Raw genomic sequence first — 22,167 nt, 5'->3', positions numbered from 1 at the left:
ATCACACTGAGGGCATGCAAATGTCCTCTCTGGCTGAGGACAGGTGTATAGCATTACTCCTGTGTTGGTCATTAGGTGAACATTTAAATGTTCTTTCCGTGAAAACAGTTTGCTATAAAGATGGCATGCAAAAGAGATTTTGTCTTCTGCTCTTTCTTGAGATGAATCCTCATCAGTCTGTGAGCAATTTTCTTCACTTTTGAAATTGTGGTGCTGATGTTCATCCTTCATTTCATTTTGTTGTTGACCTTCGTCTTTCATACCTATTAGACCTAAAATGAACAAATTAACATGAAATTAAATTTTAAAAAAATGTAACACCTTCTCTGTCTTTGACTGTAAAATGTAATTAAATTCTGCCATTACAACACCATCAGATGTAGATGACTGTCTTTCTATTTTATAATTATTTAAGTCAAATTCCTCATTATAATATTGTACAGCTTTTATGCTCTTCTGCAGTGATTAAGATTTGACACAAACCTCTTTGTTGTTGAGTATGTTGAGGTGTTATTGTGAATGATTCAGGATCAGTCTCTTCTTTAACACACTCCATCATTACAACAGTGGATCAGAATAGTAGAGTAGTTGAATGTGTTGTGACAGCAGCTGCTTGTTTGACTTCTTCACAGTATTTATAGATGAACTGGTGTGATAGTGACTTCAGCATCTACAGGAACAGACCTGTGAGGATATACACATGACGAAAGTTATAATTTCGCAATTCAATCAATACGTCAAATGCTTGAGCCAGTCTGTGAAAATCCAGCTGAAGTTATTTTTAGTGCTTTACTGTTTTCTACATAAACTCATCCTACATACTGTAAAGAGCATTCTGTGAAAATATAATATAGACTGGGGAAGAAAAATTCAAAGATTGAACTAAATGTAAAATTAAACTTTAATGCTCATTGTCTTATGAACAGATCATAAGACTATAATGGTGGGGTGCATGATCTCTGAAAGCCAATGCTGACATTTAAAATCACCTAAACAAACACGCCCCTACCCAAATAGAATCTGGACCTTCTTTGGTAAACCGGACCCACACATACGCAATCCAGGCAACAATGTCGCCCCTTACTGCTGATTGGCTACGAGCAATCGGCCCTGACTTCCTTTTTTAAAGTGTCTTTAAAAAATCATGCACCCCGCCTTTAACCAGGTTTTCACAGGGAGGGTTACATACATTCTTTTAAACTAACTGCAAGTTGTCTTTACAATTTTTTTTTCTTTTTATGAGCATAAAAATGTGTATGATACAAATCCAATTCTTTGGATTTCCATTTACACAAACATACAATGTCTGACAATTTTAACTGGAAAAACAAAGTACATTTGTAACTGTATTATCCATGTCTTACAAGTTATGACCCTGATTAATTTTACAAGCAACATTAATTATCCACCTGCTATGTTAAAGTACTGTATGGAAAATAGGAGCACGTATATTCCTTAAAATTAAGCTCATTAACAGATTTGAGAAACATAAGAGTTACAGACCTGAATGGCTTGAAAATTGAAGTAAATCTCTTTGTTTATCGCCTTCTAAATGAGACTCATTACAACTTAAAGTAAATCTACAATATTATCTAAACATCGTTTCAATAATATCTAAATTATTGAAGAACCGTTATTAAAAATTACGCCAGACAAGCGGCAGCGCACTGAGCGCACTCCTTATTACGTCACTGCACGATAGTCTCCAAGAAGCAAAATAAAAGTCCTGAAATAACTAAAATATCATAAAAGTAAAATAAATATATTCAAGGTTAAGTATCCAACATTTGTCAAAAGATTACAACCCAGCAAACACAGAACGTTCCCTTAACGTTAGTTTTTGGTTATATTTTGGTTATTTTTTTGGGAACCAAAAAATAACGTTCTGGGAACGTTATTTTTAGGTTTTATTTTTTGCAACCATAAAATAACGTTCCCATAACGTTGTAGGGTGGTTATTTTTAAATAACCTAAAAATAACTTATACAGAACGTTATTTTTTTGGTTATTTTTTGGTTATTTTTTTGGAACCATAAAATAACGTTCCCATAACGTTGCAGGGTGGTTATTTTTAAAATAACCTAAAAATAACTTATACAGAACGTTATTTTTTGGTTCTTTTTTGGTTATTTTTTTGGAACCATAAAATAACGTTCCCATAACGTTGCAGGGTGGTTATTTTTAAAATAACCTAAAAATAACTTATACAGAACGTTATTTTTTGGTTCTTTTTTGGTTCTTTTTTTGGAACCATAAAATAACGTTCCCATAACGTTGCAGGGTGGTTATTTTTAAAATAACCTAAAAATAACTTATACAGAACGTTATTTTTTGGTTCTTTTTTGGTTCTTTTTTTGGAACCATAAAATAACGTTCCCATAACGTTGCAGGGTGGTTATTTTTAAAATAACCTAAAAATAACTTATACAGAACGTTATTTTTTGGTTCTTTTTTGGTTCTTTTTTTGGAACCATAAAATAACGTTCCCATAACGTTGCAGGGTGGTTATTTTTAAAATAACCTAAAAATAACTTATACAGAACGTTATTTTTTGGTTCTTTTTTGGTTCTTTTTTTGGAACCATAAAATAACGTTCCCATAACGTTGCAGGGTGGTTATTTTTAAAATAACCTAAAAATAACTTATACAGAACGTTATTTTTTGGTTCTTTTTTGGTTCTTTTTTTGGAACCATAAAATAACGTTCCCATAACGTTGCAGGGTGGTTATTTTTAAAATAACCTAAAAATATCTTATACAGAACGTTATTTTTTGGTTCTTTTTTGGTTCTTTTTTTGGAACCATAAAATAACGTTCCCATAACGTTGCAGGGTGGTTATTTTTAAAATAACCTAAAAATAACTTATACAGAACGTTATTTTTTGGTTATTTTTTTGGTTTTCTGGAACCATAAAATAACCTAAAAATAACTTACACATAACGTTCTCTAATGGTTATTTTTTGGTTATGTGTTTTTTTACGAAATGAAGTGAATGCATAATTAAACCCATTATTCCTTTAGTGTGCACGTCTAATATGCGCGTGCTTGTCTGCACGAGCTTACCGCCTTCTTCACGAGTACCCGCTTTATCTTGTGCTCAGGAAAAGTCGTTAATTTAAAAAATAACGGTCCTTTCGTTTTTACCTCAGAGACTAACATTATTTTAGCGGTTCTTTTGTCTCTTTCTTGATTTAGTAACTTAAATATGTGAGAAGAAATATATATACGAGTGATTTCCAATCGATTTGAGGAGAATTTGAGGAGAATATAATGTTAGAAACTTTTTATTGTTGTAAAAACGGATAGCCGACTAACTGTGGTAAGATCTTTTAACCTAAAGTGACTGATTTATTCCTCATTACGTTTTAACTTCAGAGTATATCATTCTAGCGATTTCTTTTTTGTTTCTTCATTAGTAGCTTAAATATGTGAAAACGAATATATATTTTAATTATTTCCATGAAGAGAATATGAAGTTAGAAGCTTTTGATTATTGTAAAAACTGAGAGAGAGATGCTGATTGTTGTTACTTAATAATGGAGAGGCGGCTGCTGTAAGGTCTGTTAAACTAAAGTGAATTACATGTTTATATATTTTCAATAAATATCTGTTTTAACTCTTCTTTATTGTGTTGAAGTCACTGTTATATATTTGATAAAATATAATGTTATCTAAATACATAATATGTGATGTGTTGAGGTATTTTTTTATAAAATAACCTGTGTTATATAATGGTATAATATTTTAATAGACATTTTTTCCAGTAATAGCATAATTTAATTATTATAGATTTTGTATTAAATAAATTATTTTATTCCTCCTTATACGGAAATGTGTTTTACTTATTTTAGATAGATATGATAGATAAAAACCAACCAAAACACAGCATGGGATGTACTAATAGACGTGCCGTACTTTTGTAAGCCTTCACTTCTTCACTGAGGCTGGAGTCTTGCGCGCTCTGTCAGTGCGTGCACGGAGCCGCGGCAACGCGCCCTCGAGCCCTGGTGAGATCATTTTTCACTCCATGTCAGCTGTGCATTTTCCAAGGTTTGTTTTTGGTTAGCCAGGAAAGTTTTCTTTAGAGAAATAGAACGTTGTTTTTAGGTTATTTTAACGTTCTCCTAACGTTAGGAGAACGTTCTCAAAACGTTCCCCTAACGTTAGTTTTTGGTTCCCATAACGTTATTTTCCAAGGTTTGTTTTTGGTTAGCCAGGAAAGTTTTCTTTACAGAAATAGAACGTTATTTTTAGGTTATTCTAACGTTCTCCTAACGTTATTCTAACGTTCTCCTAACGTTATTCTAACGTTCTCCTAACGTTAGGAAAACGTTAAAATAACCTAAAAATAACGTTCTATTTCTGTAAAGAAAACTTTCCTGGCTAACCAAAAACAAACCTTGGAAAATAACGTTATGGGAACGTTTTGGGAACCAAAAATTGTTAGCTGGGAATACAGGATAAAGTGATACCAACACTGCATCTTAATTATGATTAAAGATTACATAACAAATAAATGGCACTTTCTACAAACTACATCACAAAAAATGCTCTTTTATATATAATAAGTATATCTTAAAATATTGCCAAACATCATATTTTTATTGTTTGCTGTCTGCACTTTAAACAAACACAACAATAATCATAGCACAAAAAAGCTATGCTCAAAGTAGAAATTATGTTAAAGATAAGAGTAAACAACATAAAAGAGAGGTTCATAAATATTTTTTTCACGTTGTACATACTGTAAGACCTTAATAGGATCTGATAATGGAGACATCTAACATGTGAAGCACTGGCTTATGAGAGAATAATAATACAATTTTCAGTTTTGGTCAAATGATTCCTTTAATAATCTCACTTCAGTCACAAAAATGTTAATTTTCTTTCCATCATCAAAAAAATTGTAAGTATATGAATGGAGATAATATTGTTACATTATATTGTTACCATCATTTAACAAATTACTTCAAATGACATGAGTGCAAATCTAATAATAGGCCTACTGCTACTCCAACATAAACAAATAATATATCCTGAATTTTTTACATTTTATTCCATTTTGCAGACATCTTTATCCAAAGCAAGTTACAATACATTTCATCAGAATGTGTGATCCTGGGATTGAACCAATGACTTTTGAATTGTTAACACAAGGAACAAATTTCACCACTTCATGTAATGCATTAAAATTAATATGTTTTGGAGTAATTCAATCGTGAGGTTTATCTTCATTTCACTTCATGTGCTTGCAGCTGTGTGATCATCTGAAACTTCTCCAACATGAATGACAGCGGCGCAGCTTCTCTCCAGTATACAGTCACTTGTGTTTTATCAGCGTCACAGACTCAATAAAACTCTTTCCACAATGTGAACACTTTTAGGGGTTTTCTACAGAATGGTCAGACAGCAGATGATTTTTGAGACTTCGTGCCTGTGTGTAATGGTTATTACACAGATGGCATGAAAAAGGCTTCTCACCTGTATGAATTCGTATGTGATACAGAAGAGATCCACGTTGTGTAAAACTCTTGTCACACTGAGGGCACTTGAAAGGTTTCTCTCCAGTGTGAACTCGTATGTGACACTCTAAATGTGCTTTTCTTGTGAAACTCTTCACACAATGAGGACAGGTGTAAAGCCCATCACCACTGTGAATCCTCATGTGACTATTAAGGTTTCGTCTATGTCTAAAACTCTTTCTACATTGAGGACAAGAGAAAGGTGTTTGGTTAGTGTGACTCATTTTATGTTCTTTCAGGGACTCTTTAGATTTGAAAATCTTTTCACACAGAGGGCATCTGTATGTCTTTTCTGCAGTGTGAGTCTTTATGTGAACATGAAGATATTTTTGTCGTAAAAAAGCTTTATCACACTTTGGACATGCAAAGGTCCTCTCATTTGTGTCAGTTACTATATGTCTCATAAGATCCCCCTTACATTTGTAAGTCTTTTCACAATGAGGGCAGCTGTATGGCCTTCCTCCAGTGTGAGTCTTTATTATGTGAACTTTAAGATTTCTTTTTCGTATAAACCCCTTATCACACTGAGGGCAGGTGAAGCACCACCCACCAGTGTGTCTCATTAAATGTTCCTTAAGGCATCCTTTATTTCTGTAAGTCTTTCCACATTGAGGGCAGCTGTAGGGCATTTCTCCAGTGTGAGTCTTTATGTGAGCATTAAGATGTGTTTGTCTTTTAAAACGTTTACCACATTGAGGGCATGCAAGGGTCCTCTTACCAATGTGACTTACTTTATGTTCCTTAAGATGCTCTTTCTCAGTCATTGAGATTAGAGACAAACCTCTTTGTTGTTGAGTATGTTGAGGTGTTATTGTGAATGATTCAGGATCAGTCTCCTCTTTAACACACTCCATCATTACAACAGTGGATCAGAATAGTAGAGTAGTTGAATGTGTTGTGACAGCAGCTGTTTGTTTGACTTCTTCACAGTATTTATAGATGAACTGGTGTGATAGTGAATTCACTGAAGATTGTCTCATTTAAGATTGTTTCTTCAGCATCTACCTGTAAAGATATACAAATTGCCAAAGTTATAATTTAACAATTCAATCAATACGCCAAATGCTTGAACCAGTCTGTGAAAACACAACTAAGAGTCATTTTTTATTGACTGTTTTCTACATAAAATCATCCTACATAACGTAGAGACCCTTCTCTGAAAACATTACTTTGATATATTTAATATTGACTGTGTAAGGTCAGTGAAATAAAACTTTAATGCTCTTAATCTCATCATTAGATTATGAGACTTTAAATCTGCCGCGCACTAAAAGACGACCGGGACAAATTTGGCCCGATTTTCCTCAGATTAAGCTCACCAACAGATTTATAAAACATACATACCTGAATGACTTAAAAAGTAAAGTAAATCTCTTTCAGTATTTTAGAAATACAATAAAGTATAATAACAGCAAAATGATTTTTTCTCTGAACTTAGTGAACTGTTAACATTAGCCTGTGCTTTATCATCCAAGGTCATCTTGCTTGATGACTTTAACATTCATGTTGACACTCTCTGTTCAAATAGTACTCAATTAAAAACTGTCCTGGACTGCTTTGATCTTCATCAGAATGTTAATTTCTCAACTCATGTTCATGGCCACACACTTGACTTAGTTTGTACATCTGGTCTGAATGATATTTCAGTAAATGGACTGGTTACCCCAATCTCAGATCATAAGCTTATTACTTTTGATTTCACATCATCTTGTCCTACCAAATGTACTGACAATATAACCATATCTTATCGTAAGATCAGTGCTATTGATACTAATGCGTTTGCGTATTGCTTCGTCTGCTGTTTCTGATGTCTTTAATTTCACCTGTCCATCTGAGATATCTGATCTGTACCACCTTGCCATCGCTGATGTTTTAGATGAGGATGCTCCAATTAGGACTAGGTTTGTTCCTTTATCACACTCCTCGCCGTGGTTTAATGCTGAGCTACGTGCTATGAAAGCAAGAGGGAGACAACCTGAATGCCTCTTTAGGAAAATCAGTCTAACTATACATTTTCAAGCATTTTCTGACCATACTGAGCATTATAAAACCGCCTTGAACACGGCTCACTCTTCCTATATTTCTAAAATGATTAATAATGCAAACAACAGACCAAAAGCACTCTTTAATATTGTAAACCAACTAGTCCAGGCACCTGCGCATCATGCCTGCCAACAAGAATCGGATGACCTGTGCTGCTCTTTTTTGCACCACTTTCAGGGAAAGTTGGATGCTTTAGGTGGGAGTTTTTGTGATGATCCGACCACCTCTACTTGTTAGCATGCTCAGTCTATACATACACTTAATAACTTTACAATGACAAACCCCATCTTAATTAGTGAAATAATACAGAAATCAAACTCTTCTTCATGCCGGCTGGATCCCGCACCAACAACCCTTCTGAAGCACTGCACCTCTGTCCTTTCTGTTCCTATCTCACATCTTGTGAATATGTCCCTTGTCTCTGCTTCTGTTCCTGTTTCACCAAAACAGGCTGCAGATACTCCTATCCTCAAAAAGACAAATCTGGACCCAACAGACTTTACTATTATCGGCCCATTTCCAACTTACCCTATGTCTCAAAAATTTTGGAAAAGGTTGTTGCCACTCAATTGCAGTCATTTCTGTCTCACAATGATAGCTTCGATTTATTTCAGTCTGGTTTCCGCCAAAATCACAGCACTAAAACTGCATTAGTAAGGGTTATTAATGACCTCTTACTCGGGTAACCTCCATACTTTTATTACTCGACCTCAGTTCGGCTTTTGACACTGTCTGTCATAAACGTTTATTGAAGCGCCTCTCAGAGATTGGTATCTCAGGAGCTGCGCTCTCTTGGTTTTCATCCTATCTGACAGACAGAACATTTTATATCAGTAAGCACAACTATAAATCTCCCACTGTCATATTAGAGCAAGGTGTTCCACAAGGATCAGTTCTCGGCCCCTTACTGTTTATCATTTACATTTTGCCTATCGGACAAATTATTCGCCGTCATGGTTTTCACTATCACTGTTATGCCGACGATATTCAAATATATACCGCTTGTAGACCGGACTCAATTCACCAGACTACATCACTATCCTCATGTATTAACGAATTAAAGACCTGACTGAACTGCAAGTTTCTCAGTTTGAATCTGACTAAGACAGAAATCTTAATTACTGGTCCACCATCTCTAACAAAAAACATAACCAAGACTCCCACACTTGACCTTGAAGCTACATCCATTTTTCCAGTTGCTACTGTTAAAAACTTGGGTATCACCCTTGACTCTTCGCTGACTTTCGACCCCTACATTAGTCAACTCTGTAAAGCTGCATTTTTTCAACTCCGCCGCATTGCCAAGCTCCGTCCCTATGTTAGCCCAAATGACGCTGAATCTTTGGTACATGCGTTTATCACATCTCGTCCCGACTACTGTAATGCTCTTTTTTCCGGACTACCAGCACACTCTATCTCACGTCTGCAATATATTCAAAACTCTGCCGCAAGATTGCTAACTTACACTAAACGATCCGCTCATATCACTGCAATTCTGTCCGACCTCCACTGGCTACCTTTGTCTTCTCGTATTTCCTACAAAATTCTCCTGCTTACCTTTAAGTCACTAAATGGTCTTAGTCCTCTGACTTACTTTCTCCTTATAGTCCCCCTCTCGAACCCTCCGATCTTCTGACTGTAAACTCCTCTGTGAACCAAGATTTCGCCTTTCCTCTATGGGTGGTAGGTCTTTCTCAGTTATAGCCCCTAAGCTATGGAACTCTCTTCCCCTGTCTCTGAGGGCAACAACAACACTGCATGATTTTAAGTCTAAACTCAAAACCCATTTGTTTAATAAATACTATCTGTCATGACATGTTTTTCATAATCAGGTTTTTTACACTCAATTATTCTGTTGCATCAGATTTTTTTGACTTACCCACCGATTTCCATGTTGTCCTGATCTGATCCTGCTTATTTTTGTTTCTGTTTTATGTTATTTTTGTTTATTTCACTTGCAATGCGAAACGCAACTGCGATCGCTCGGACTGGGCAATTTTCCATATTCTGCTACTGTATGTATTTACTGTTTACTCCTAACTGTTATTGTGAAGCGTCCTTGAGCTATGGAAAGGCGCTATATAAATTAAACGTATTATTATTATTATTATTATAATTAATTCAAGTATCACTGTAATATTATTTAACATTGTTTCAATAATATTTAAGTTTCTGGAGTAACTTTGAAAGATCAAGCCACATTTATAAGGTTTTATTCACCTCAATCTTTTCTCTCTCCACCGACAGACGAGAGCCGCTCACTTCTTATGACGTCACTGCACGACCGGCTCCAAGAAGCAATATAAAAGTCCCTTTCTTTAATTTATGTCCAAATTCGTGAAATGCAAGGAAATGAATTAACTTATCATATTCTACACCAAAGGAAACATACAAAATACATTTTAGGTAAAATAAATATATTTAAGGTTAAATATACCACATTTGTCAAACAATTACAATTTAAAATCAATTTAGAAGTGAATGACACTGCATTACAGTTAAAGTTTACACAACAAAATAAAGAACTAACACTTACTGCAAAATATATCACCAAACACTGATTGTTTACTGGCTGCATTCATCAGTAATCATCAGGACCAGTCCAAACTAATGTGTGAATAAATAACTCATAATATTCAGGGCATACATGTATAGATAAAACTAACTGGAGAAGTCTCCTAATCTAGTTAAGTGCTCCAGGGCAGCTTTAGGCTCAAAGTATATTTCCATTTTGTTTTATAAATCTGTTGCTATACAAACAATTAAGAGTACACTACATTGAAATATTGTGCACGAACACAGGTGGTCAACTCATTTGTTTTTTACACATCAGACATTTAACATTATAAGTATGAAAGGTATTTTTGGACTTTTTTAAATTATTAATTAAATTACAAAATAAAAAATAAATTAGCAAAATAGGTCCCAAATTTGAAAATTAAATGCTAAAATAAAAATTAAAACATTATATTACATTATTTCAGTTTAATTTTTAACGTGATGAAGCATCATTACGGCCAAATTGAAAAATAAAATTAAATTGATGATTTGACATTTCATTTTCCATATATAAGTGCCAACAATAAACAGTAAAGAAAGCTATGCTTACAAGTTGAAATTCACTAAAGAGGGACCAAGTGGGGAAATGTTTTTGAAATGTATTACAGACTGTAAGACCTGAATAATTAAAAGACATCTAACATGTGCAAGTGCTTTCTTTTAAGTGAATAATGACAAAAATGTTCAGTTTTGGGTGAACTTTTAGTCACAAAAATGTTTACTGCTCTTAAGTTTATGAATGGAGATGTATACCGTTGCTACCATAATTTAACAAATTACCTCTAATGAGTGCAAATTTATACCGATAATAGTACCAACATAAAAAAGAATAAATTCTGAAAAAATAATTTACATTTTAATGCATTTTGCTAAAATCTTTGTCAAAAGAAAGCTATACATTTAATCAGAATGTGTGATCCTGGGATCGAACCCTTGACCTTTTGCACTGCTAATACAATGCTGTACAAGATGACATATTGTAACGAATTTCACCACTTCATGTTATATTGGAGTAATTTAATCGTGAGGTTTATCTTCATTTCACATAAGGTGCTTGCAGGTGTGTGATCGTCTGAAACTTCTCCAACATGAATGACAGCGGTGCAGCTTCTCTCCAGTATACAGTCACTTGTGTTTTAACAACGTCACAGACTCAATAAAACTCTTTCCACAATGTGAACACTTTTAGGGGTTTTCTTCAGTATGGTCAGACATCATATGTAGTTTGAGACTTCGTGCCTGTGTAAAACACTTATCACACAGATAGCATGAGTAAGGCTTCTCACCTGTATGAACTCGTATGTGATTCTTTAGAGATCCACGTTGATTAAAACTCTTGTCACACTGCGGGCACCTGAAAGGTTTCTCTCCAGTATGAATTCGTATGTGATTCTGTAGATGTCCTCGTTCTTTAAAGCTCTTGTCACACTGAGGACAGTTGTAAGGTTTTTCTCCAGTGTGAACGCGTATGTGACTGTCTAAATGTGCTTTTGTTGTGAAACCCTTTTCACAATGAGGACAGGTGTAAGGCCTATCACCACTGTGACTCCGCATGTGAATATTAAGGACTCCCTTTTTTGTAAAACTTTTTCCACATTGAGGGCAAGAGAAAGGTGTTTGATCACTGTGACTTATTTTATATTCTTTCAGAGACTCTTTACATTTGTATGTGTTTTCTCCAGTGTGACTCTTTAAGTGAACAATAAGACATCTTTTAAATGAAAAACCCTTATCACACTGCGGGCATACAAAGGGTCTCCCACTAGTATGAGTCACTATATGATCTGTAAGGTGCTGTTTACGCATGTAAGTCATTTCACAATGAGGACATGCAAAGGGCCTCTTATCTGTGTGAATTATTATATGTTTCATAAGATCCCCTTTACATAGGTAACTAGTTTCACAGTGACGGCAGCTATATGGCTTTCCTTCATTGTGAGTCTTTATGTGAATATCAAGATTCTTTTTCCGTAAAAAACCCTTATCACACTGAGGGCAGGTGTAGGGCCACTCACCAGTGTGAATCACTAAATGATCCTTAAGGTGGTTTTTTTCTCTGTAGGTCTTTTCACACTGAGGGCAGCTGTAGGGCCTTTCTCCATTGTGAGTCTTTATGTGAACATCAAGATTTCTTTTTCGTTTAAAACATTTGCCACACTGAGAGCATGCAAAGGTCCTCTCACCAGTGTGACATACTATGTGATACTTATAGGACCTTTTATTTGTGCAAGTCTTATCACACTGAGGGCAGATGTAAGTCCTCTCACCTGTGAGACTTACTTTATGTTCCTTAAGATCTTTCTCAGTCATTAAGATTAGACGCAAACCTCTTTGTTGTTGAGTATGTTGAGGTGTTATTGTGAATGATTCAGGATCAGTCTCCTCTTTAACACACTCCATCATTACAACAGTGGATCAGAATAGTAGAGTAGTTGAATGTGTTGTGACAGCAGCTGCTTGTTTGACTTCTTCACAGTATTTATAGATGAACTGGTGTGATGGTGACTTCACTGAAGATTGTGTCATTTAAGATTGTTTCTTCAGCATCTACCTGTGAAGATATACAAATGAACAAAGTTATAATTTAAGTTATGACCCTGATCAATTTTACTAACAGCAATTATGTTAAATAATATAAAACGTACATACCTAATGGGTTAAAAAGTGAAGTAAATCTCTTCCCTTGTGTAACTTTGGTCCTAGTGGAACAACTCTCAGTACTATAGAAATAATATAGTATAATTACTTCAAGTGTCACTGTAATAGTATTTAACATAGTTTCAATAATATTTAAGTTGCTGGAATACTTTTGTTTAAAAGATCAAGACATATATTTATATGTTTTTATTCACCTCAACCTTCTCTCTCTCCACCGACAGACGAGAGCCGCGCGCATCTTATGACGTCACTGTACGTCTACGTCACTGTGCTCCAAGAAGCAATATAAAAGTCCCTTTCTTTAATTTATGTACAAAATATTAAAACGCAAGAAAATTAATTAACTATTATTTTTAACACCAAAGGAAATATACAAAACATGTTATACTAGGTAAAATAAATATATTTGTCAAACGACTACAATTTAGAATCTACAAGTGAATGTCACTGTATTACAGTTAAAGTTTGGATAACAAAATAAAGAATTAACACTTAATGCAAACTATATCACAAAAAACACTGACTGTTTACTGGCTGCATTCATCAGTAATCATCAGGAGCAGTGCAGACTAATGTATGAACAAATATCTCATAAGAGTCAGGGCACACATGTAAAGATAAAACATACTGGAGGAGTTTCCTAATCTAGTGAAGTGCTCCAAGGCATGCCCAGAGTATATTTCTGTTTTGTTTGCACACTATACATACCATTAAAAGTACAGCACATTAAAATATTGTGCACGAACACAGGTGGTCAACACATTTATTTTTTTAAACATAGACATAAGACATTTTCAAACTTAAGAATTCTGCACGGTTCCGGTGGCTTCTAAAAACCATAACAGTTCTGAATAAGAACCGGTTCTCAGTTCCCAACACTACCCATGACTTTTTGAACTGTTAACACAATGCTCTACAAGTTAACTACTTCCACCCTAAAGCTATTTTGGGGATTTTCACCTGGATTAATTTCAAAAGCTTCCCAAACCCACATGCAGAGGTTTACATACAAAAGTTTGATATCATTTTACAGGAAACCCTTTGAAATTACATAAAACACTGTTGAAAATGCTAAACATGGTTGTAAGTGATGTCAGTCGTCTAATAAACACAAAAATAAATAGGCGCTTTTTGATGTTTTTTTTTCTAAAGTTTTTATTTGAAAGTGTATAACTCTGGACCTGGGTGGAGCAACCTGCAGACATTTTTGTTTGATTCCAGCAATTGTCAGCTTACAGAGGAAAAATGACCATAATCTATGCAAAAGTTATTTTACTTCAACTGAAGGGAGGAAAAATATCCTTTTTGTATACAATTTCTGCCTAAAAACATTTGAAGTGTCCCCATAACCACATACAGTGGAACAAATGGAATATATCATTTTACAGAAAACCCTTTGAAGTTACATAAAAAGCTGCTGTTTGTGAGAAATATTGTTATTTATGTTGTTTTTCATATAATGAAACACCAAATTTTCTTTTTCTATGTTGTAAACACTGTCTTTGATAGTGTATAACTCTGGTTCTGTGTGCTCTAGCAGACTGCAGACAGTAATCACCTAAAAAAGAATGATCTCTTTAGCATGTCGAATTCAAAAGTTATTCTAATTTTTCTGAAGGGTGTGAAAACACATTTTTCAAATAAAAGTACTTTGTTTTGTTTTGCACATATAATAGCAAGGGATTATTCATGGACACAACCAAAGAAAATGCTGTGAATGGACTCATTTTTTAGAGTAGGACCTAAAATAAAAGATGGTGTATCATTTGTGGCTATCTGAGGCAGTTCACGCTCAAGTTTCACATACATTTACAAAAGACCATTTTTTACCTTATTATTCATTCAATGATTGTTAGATATGTGTTGATAATAGCTGAAAAATAACGATGTATCCTTATTCATGAAAATGAGAGCTTTTATTTGATATAAGACTTGCCCATGTTTGTCATACTTGAAAAATATGGAATATGTGAATATTAAATGATATACACATTTATGGGGGGGTGATAGTGTAAATAAAGTGTAAATAACTTTCTGACAGTAAAAGATATCTCAAAGTGATGCATATCTGCAGAAAGTAGATACTCTAAGCTTTCAAACAGTATCTCATATGTGTTACTGGGGTCCATGACAGACCATTGAAGATTAAAAGAATATTTTATATTAAGTCAAAATAAGACATTTTGGACCCAGGACAGGCTCTTTAAGCTATAGTAACAAATTACACCACTTTATGTAATGCATGAAAATTAATATATTTTGGGAGTAATTCAATCGTGAGGTTTCTCTGCATTTCACATCATGTGCTCGCAGCTGTGTGATCGTCTAAAACTTCTCCAACATGAATGACAGCGGTGCAGCTTCTCTCCAGTATACAGTCACTTGTGTTTGATCAGCGTCACAGACTCAATAAAACTCTTTCCACAATGTGAACACTTTTAGGGGTTTTCTACTGAATGGTGAAACATCAGATGAAATTTAAGATTTCGTGCCTGTGCATAACGCTTACCACACAGATGGCACACAGATGGCTTCTCACCTGTATGAATTCGTATGTGAGACAGAAGATGTGCACGTTGTTTAAAACTCTTGTCACACTGAGGGCACATGAAAGGTTTCTCTCCAGTGTGAACTCGAATGTGATCCTGCAGATGGGTTTTTGATGTGAAACTCTTCCCACAATGAGGACAGGTGTGAGGCCCATTAACACTGTGAATCCTCATGTGACTATTAAGGTGTCCTCTTTCTGTAAAACTCTTTCCACATTGAGGGCAAGAGAAAGGCTTGTGGTCAGTGTGACTTATTTTATGTCTTTTCAGGGACTCTTTAGATTTGTAAGTCTTTTCACACAGAGGGCAAATGTATAACTTTCCTCCAGCGTGAGTTTTTAAGTGAGCATCAAGACTTTTTTTAAATGAAAAACCCTTATCACACTGAGGGCAGGTGAAGGGCCTCTCGCCAGTGTGAGTCATTAAATGTTCCTTAAGGTGCCACTGATATCTGTAAGTCTTTCCACATTGAGGGCAGCTGTAGGGCCTTTCAGTAGTGTGAGACTTTAAGTGAGCATTAAGATTTCTTTTTCGTTTAAAACATTTGCCACACTGAGAGCATGCAAAGGTCCTCTCATCAGTGTGACTTACTTTATGTTCCTTAAGATGCTCTTCATCATTCATTGAGATTAGACACAAACCTCTTTGTTGTTGAGTATGTTGAGGTGTTATTGTGAATGATTCAGGATCAGTCTCCTCTTTAACGCACTCCATCATTACAACAGTGGATCAGAATAGTAGAGTAGTTAAATGTGTTGTGACAGCAGCTGCTTGTTTGACTTCTTCACAGTATTTATAGATGAACTGGTGTGATAGTGACTTCACTGAAGATTGTGTCATTTAAGATCGTTTCTTCAGCATCTACCTGCAGATATACAAATGAACAAAGTTATAATTTAACAACCATACAAATGGCGCAGCAGGTACAGTCCAAAGTGAGATGGACATCAGATATGTAAATAGCAGTCCACAGTATTAATACTAATTCTTTTATGCCCGTCATTGTTATTTTTGTTTCTTGTGAAGTCACATCGCATGATCTCTTTCCGCGAAAGTGACTGTGTTTACGCCCACTGAGTGGCAAAAAGTCAGAGCGACAGCATTAGCATGAAATCCGCAAAAACGCGTCTGATTGTTGTCTGATTGACTGTGCAAACAGATTCAACAAGAATTTGTAGCTAACGTTTGGCAGTATTAGGCAAGACAAACATATATTTCCATATATACATATATATATATATATATATATATATATACACCAAGATCCCCAGACTAATGGTTGTTTGGCAAGTTGTTAGGGTCACTGTCAAGGCCAACTAAATTCAATTTAAGATGATAATTGTCAGTCATACTGCCGCTTTCTATTAATCCCAGGCATTTTGTTCAATGTTTTGCCACTCATTCTTTTCTAAGGGGGCGTGTTCATGTCTTAGAGTGTCGTCGATGCATAACCTCTATAGCAGGTATCTCTAACTGTGCGTTCACACCGCCACCGCCGAGAGCATAACTAAAAGCTCTGGCTGCCGTCAACGACGCTATAGAAAAAGTGTAGTGAACGCTCTGACACTCGAATGCATTATCTAGAATTCTCTCAGGCGAAGGTTTCCGCCTTCCTATTGGTTGAGGGCGAACTTCTCTGCCTTTCATGTCATGTCATCATGTTTGTGGTCTCTCACATAAAAACTGATAAGATTTTTAAAAAAAACCTTTAGTGTGGCCCAGGCTTTAACTTGGTTTTCACAGACAGGGTTGCACAATCTTTTAAACCAATTGCAAATTGTCTTTACAGTTTTCCATTTGTCTGCATAAAAATTTGGAGAGTAAAAATGCAAATCATTTACAATCCGGTTTACACAAACATACAATAGCTGATCATTTTTAACTGGAAAAACAAAGACCCTGATCAATTTTACTAACAACAGCAAATATCCATCTGCTATGTTAAAGAACTGTATGAAAAAGAGGAGCATTAATATTCCCTAAAATTAATGTAAAGCTCACCAACATATTTATAAAACGTACATACCTGAATGACTTAAAAAGTGAAGTAAATCTCTTACAGTATTTTATAAATACAATCAAGTATAATTACTTCAAATAACACTGTAATATTATTTAATATTGTTTAAGTAATATTTAAGTTGCTGTAGTACCTTTGATTAAAAGATCAAGCCACATTTATATAGTTTTATTCACCTCAATCTTCTCTCCCTCCACCGACAGACGAGAGCCGCTCACTCCTTATGACGTCACTGCACGTCCGGCTCCAAGAAGCAACATAAAAGTCCCTTTCTTTAACTTGTGTTCCAGTTAGTAATGTGCAAGGAAATAAATGAACTATCATCTTCTACACCACAGGAAATACACAAAACATATTTATTTGTAGGTAAAATAAATATATTTAATGTTTAATATCCACAATCAATCTACAATTGAATGACACCGCATTAGTTAAAGTTTACATAACAAAATAAAGAATTTTCACTTAACGCAAACTATATCACAAAAAACACTGACTGTTTACTGGCTGCATTCATGAGTAATCATCAGGACCAGTGCAGACTAATGTATGAACAAATATTTAATAAGAGTCAGGGCACATATGTACAGATAAAACTAACTGGAGAAGTCTCCTAATCTAGTTAAGTGCTCCAGAGCAGCTGTATGAAACCCTGAGTATATATTTTTTAGTTTTGCTTGTACACTATTCATAGTTAAAAGTATGTCACATTAAAATACTGTGCACAAACACAGGCTGTCAACACATTTTTGGGGAAATGTTTTTGAAATGTAGTACAGACTGCAAGACCTGAATAATAAAGACATCTAACATGCAGTGCTGGCTTATAAGTGAATAATGACAGAAATTTTCAGGTTTGAGTGAACAAGTCCTTTAATAATCTCACTTCAGTCACAAAAATGTTTAGTTCACTTAATTTAATAGATGGAGATATAGATTGTTGTTACCATGAATTAAATTACCTCTAATCGTAAGAAATCTTTCGGTTCCAATTCCAGTTCAATTCTGATCCCATTATTATAAAAGAAAAATGCACAATACTTAAAAAATTTCATTTGTGTTTATTAATCACTGTCAATATATTTTAAACGGAGTATTTAAATTCATATCAACTTCAAATTTAACATTCAGTATTACAACTTGGAAAAACAATTATATTTTTTTTCACATGTTGCACTTTGCCTCGTTGTTGTACCTTTGGAAATGAATCCTCACTTTTGACTTTCTTTAAGACATGTTTATCACAAATTATACAAACCGTACATCAGTAGCGCTAGTGTTATCTGTGATACGTTGCGTTAATTTGATTGTGGGACTGTAAACAGTGGCTTAATTAATATTCATGAGGTAAGAGATGGCTATTGAAAATAACCCCTCCCAGCGTTTGCCCATCCATTGCATCAGAACCACTTTTACAATCGAAACTTAAGTATTCTGCACGGTTCCGGTGGCTTTTGAAAAACAGAACCGGTTCTGAATAAGAACTGGTTCTCGGTTCCCAACCCTATTCATGACCTTTTAAAGGTGCAATGTGTAATTTTTAGAAGGATTTCTTGACAGAAATGCAAAATAATATACAAAACTATATTATCAGGGGTGTATAAAGACCTTTCATAATGACCAGTTATGTTTTTATTACCTTAGAATGAGACGTTTTTATCTACATACATGAGGGCCCCCCTACATGGAAGTCGCCATTTTGTGCCGCTATGTTTCTACAGAAGCCCAAACTTTTTTACTAAGTTGTCTCCGATGATGACACATGGTTGTCCGGTGGCGGCTACCGTAGCTTCTCTATATGTTTCAAAAACGAGAGGTGAGCAGTGGACTGAGCCGTTGGTTGTAATTTGCAACCTCACCACGAGATGGCACTAAAATTTACACACTGCACCTTTAACACAATGCTCTACAAGTTGAGCTACAGTAACAAATTTCACCACTTTATGTAATGCATTCAAATTATTATATTTTGGATTACTTCAATCATGAAGTTTCTCTGCATTTCACATCAGGTGCTTGCAGGTGTGTGATCGTCTGAAACTTCTTCAACATGAATGACAGCGGTGCAGCTTCTCTCCAGTATACAGTCACTTGTGTTTTAACAACGTCACAGACTCAATAAAACTCTTTACACAATGTGAACACTTTTAGGGGTTTTCTACAGAATGGACAGACAGCAGGTGATATTTGAGGCCTTGTGCATGTGTGTAAGGCTTATCACACAGATGGCACGAGTAAGGCTTCTCACCTGTATGAATTCGTATGTGAGACAGAAGATGTACACGTTGTTTAAAACTCTTGTCACACTGCGGGCACATGAAAGGCTTCTCTCCAGTGTGAACTCGAATGTGATCCTGCAGATGGGTTTTTGATGTGAAACTCCTCCCACAATGAGGACAGGTGTGAGGCCCATCATCACTGTGAATCCTCATGTGACAATTAAGGTGTCCTCTTTGTGTAAAACTCTTTCCACATTGAGGGCAAGAGAAAGGATTGTGGTCAGTGTGACTTATTTTGTGTTGTTTCAGGGACTCTTTAGATTTGTAAGTCTTTTCACACACATGGCAGATGTATGTCTTTTCTCCAGTGTGAGATTTTAAGTGAGCATCAAGACTTCTTTTAAATGAAAAACCCTTATCACACTGAGGGCAGGTGAAGGGCCTCTCATCAGTGTGAGTCTTTAAGTGAGCATTAAGATTTCTTTTCTGTTTATAACATTTATCACACTGAGGGCATGCAAAGGTCCTCTCATCAGTGTGACTTACTTTATGTTCCTTAAGATGCTCTTTCTCAGTCATTGAGATTAGACACAAACCTCTTTGTTGTTGAGTATGTTGAGGTGTTATTGTGAATGATTCAGGATCAGTCTCCTCTTTAACACACTCCATCATTACAACAGTGGATCAGAATAGTAGAGTAGTTGAATGTGTTGTGACAGCAGCTGCTTGTTTGACTTCTTCACAGTATTTATAGATGAACTGGTGTAATAGTGACTTCACTGATGATTGTGTCATTTAAAATTGTTTGTTCAGCATCTACCTGTGAAGATATACAAATGAACAAAGTTATAATTTAACAATTCAATCAATACGGCAAGACATCACTCATTCTTTGTGTTAACAGCAAATTAATCTGTTCTGAAGCACTTCAATTGCAAAAAATCAGAAATCCTGTTGTGTGGACAAATGCATATACAAGATATAGATTATCAAGTGGAACGAAACGATACTCTATTAGAAAGCAAGCTAATGAAAGACAAAGCGTAACAACAACTATACAAATGGCGCAGCAGGCACAGTCCAAAGTGAGATGGACATCAGAGATGCAAAAAGCTTTCCACAGTATTAATACTAATTCTTTTATGCCGTCATTGTTATTTTTGTTTCCTATGAAGTCACATCGCATGATCTCCGTGTACTTAGTCGAGACTCGCGTTGTTTGTGAAGGGAATCTGAAGGTGTGTGGTGTGCTGTCATGACCACATAGCACTCTACACACACTATAGAGGGTATGCACGTGACGTCACCTTGGGCGAAAGTGACTGCGTTTATGCCCACTGAGTGGCAAAAAGTCTGAGCGACAGCATTAGCATGAAATCTGCAAAAACGCGTCTAAAATGAGGGAAGTTGTTTTCTGATTGACTGTGCAAACAGATTCAACATCATATATGTCAGCAAAAAAGATGTCTGGTCATGCCAAGATCCCCGGATCAAATTGTTGTTTGGGTCGCCGTCAAGGCCAACTAAATTCAATTTAAGATGATAATTGTCAGTTATACTGCCGCTTTCTATTAAACCCAGGCATTTTGTTCAATGTTTTGCCACTCATTCTTTCCTAAGGGGGCGTGTCCATGTGCTTTAACTTGGTTTTCACAGACAGGGTTGCACAATCTTTTAAACCAATTGCAAATTGTCTTTACAGTTTTCCATTTGTCAGCATACAAATTTGGAGAGTAAAAATGCAAATAATTTACAATCCTGTTTACACAAACATACAATATCTGATAATTTTTAACTGGAAAAACAAAGTAAATTTGTAACTGTATTGTCTATGTTTTACAAGTAATGACCCTGATCAATTTTACTAACAACAGCAATTATCCATCTGCTATGTTAAATAACTGTATGGAAAAGAGGAGCATGAATATTCCTTAAAAGTCATGTAAAGCTCACCAACAGAATTATAAAAAACATACAAACCTGAATGGCTTAATGAAATGAAGTAAATCTTAAAAGAAGTAACGTTAAATCTCTTTCCCTGTGGTCCTAGTGGAACAACCTTCAGCAGGCTAACGTTACTATAGAAATACAATAAAGTATAATTACTTCAAATATCACTGTAAAATTATTTAAGATTGTTTTAATAATATTTTGGTTTCTGGAGTACCTTTGATTTAAAGATCAAGCCACATTTATAAGGTTTTATTCACCTCAATCTTCTCTCTCTCCACTGACAGACGAGAGCCGCGCGCACTCCTTATGACGTCACTGCACGACAGGCTCCAAGAAGCAATATAAAAGTCCCTTTCTTTAATTTATGTCCAAATTCGTGAAATGCAAGGCAATTAATTAACTTATCATCTTCTACACCAAGGGAAATATACAAAATAAATTTTAGGTAAAATAAATATATTTAAGGTTAAATTGTAGAGTTAAGTATCTCTAACATAACAAATAAACACAGGTTCACGTGTGCTCTCGAAGCATGACTTTAATATTCTGCCAGGTTTTAACTTACAAATCATGATTCAACAAAAACTTTCGTAAGTTACTAAAATGTATTTTAAATGTATGCAAAAACGTAAGAATAACTTAGA

The 22,167-nt window shown here is 35.1% G+C and overlaps 3 protein-coding genes across 6 annotated transcripts in view; all 3 read right to left on the bottom strand.

The window, feature by feature from the left end:
• LOC129441745 (uncharacterized) overlaps positions 1–1,691 on the bottom strand; it is a 29,889-nt gene extending 28,198 nt beyond the window's left edge. Inside the window, exon 1 of the mRNA XM_073859463.1 lies at positions 1,504–1,691. The gene's annotated coding sequence lies outside the window, so the exon portion shown is untranslated. The remainder of the gene's footprint in view (positions 1–1,503) is intronic.
• The window catches only part of LOC141349017 (uncharacterized), a 105,240-nt gene that overhangs the window by 72,205 nt on the left and 10,868 nt on the right, over positions 1–22,167 (bottom strand). The gene's annotated exons all lie outside the window — the stretch shown is intronic.
• LOC129451789 (uncharacterized) lies at positions 9,966–22,126 on the bottom strand. 4 transcript variants are annotated; one of them, XM_073859507.1, is made up of 3 exons: positions 21,738–21,856; positions 21,551–21,648; positions 9,966–12,675 (listed from the first exon to the last, which is right to left on the bottom strand). In XM_073859507.1, the coding sequence occupies exon 3, from the start codon at positions 12,525–12,527 to the stop codon at positions 11,310–11,312; it is 1,218 nt and encodes a 405-aa protein (XP_073715608.1). In that variant the 5' UTR covers positions 12,528–12,675; positions 21,551–21,648; positions 21,738–21,856; the 3' UTR covers positions 9,966–11,309. The 4 variants fall into 4 exon arrangements, 3 of the variants coding, with proteins under 3 accessions (XP_073715608.1, XP_073715607.1, XP_073715606.1); XM_073859506.1 differs by lacking the exons at positions 21,551–21,648; positions 21,738–21,856 and adding exons at positions 12,774–12,844; positions 12,977–13,055; XR_012360114.1 differs by lacking the exon at positions 9,966–12,675 and adding an exon at positions 18,393–20,390 and having other exon boundaries at positions 21,738–22,126.

Source organism: Misgurnus anguillicaudatus, chromosome 21 (assembly GCF_027580225.2).
Source record: "Misgurnus anguillicaudatus chromosome 21, ASM2758022v2, whole genome shotgun sequence".
NCBI lineage: Eukaryota > Metazoa > Chordata > Actinopteri > Cypriniformes > Cobitidae > Misgurnus > Misgurnus anguillicaudatus.
The sequence above is the reverse complement of the archived record's forward strand: the minus strand, read 5'-3'. Positions and strand labels throughout refer to the sequence as shown.

Excerpts from the sequence above, each read along its gene's own strand:
- LOC129451789 (XM_073859507.1), bottom strand. The coding sequence starts at position 12,527 with ATGATGGAGTGTGTTAAAGAGGAGACTGATCCTGAATCATTCACAATA.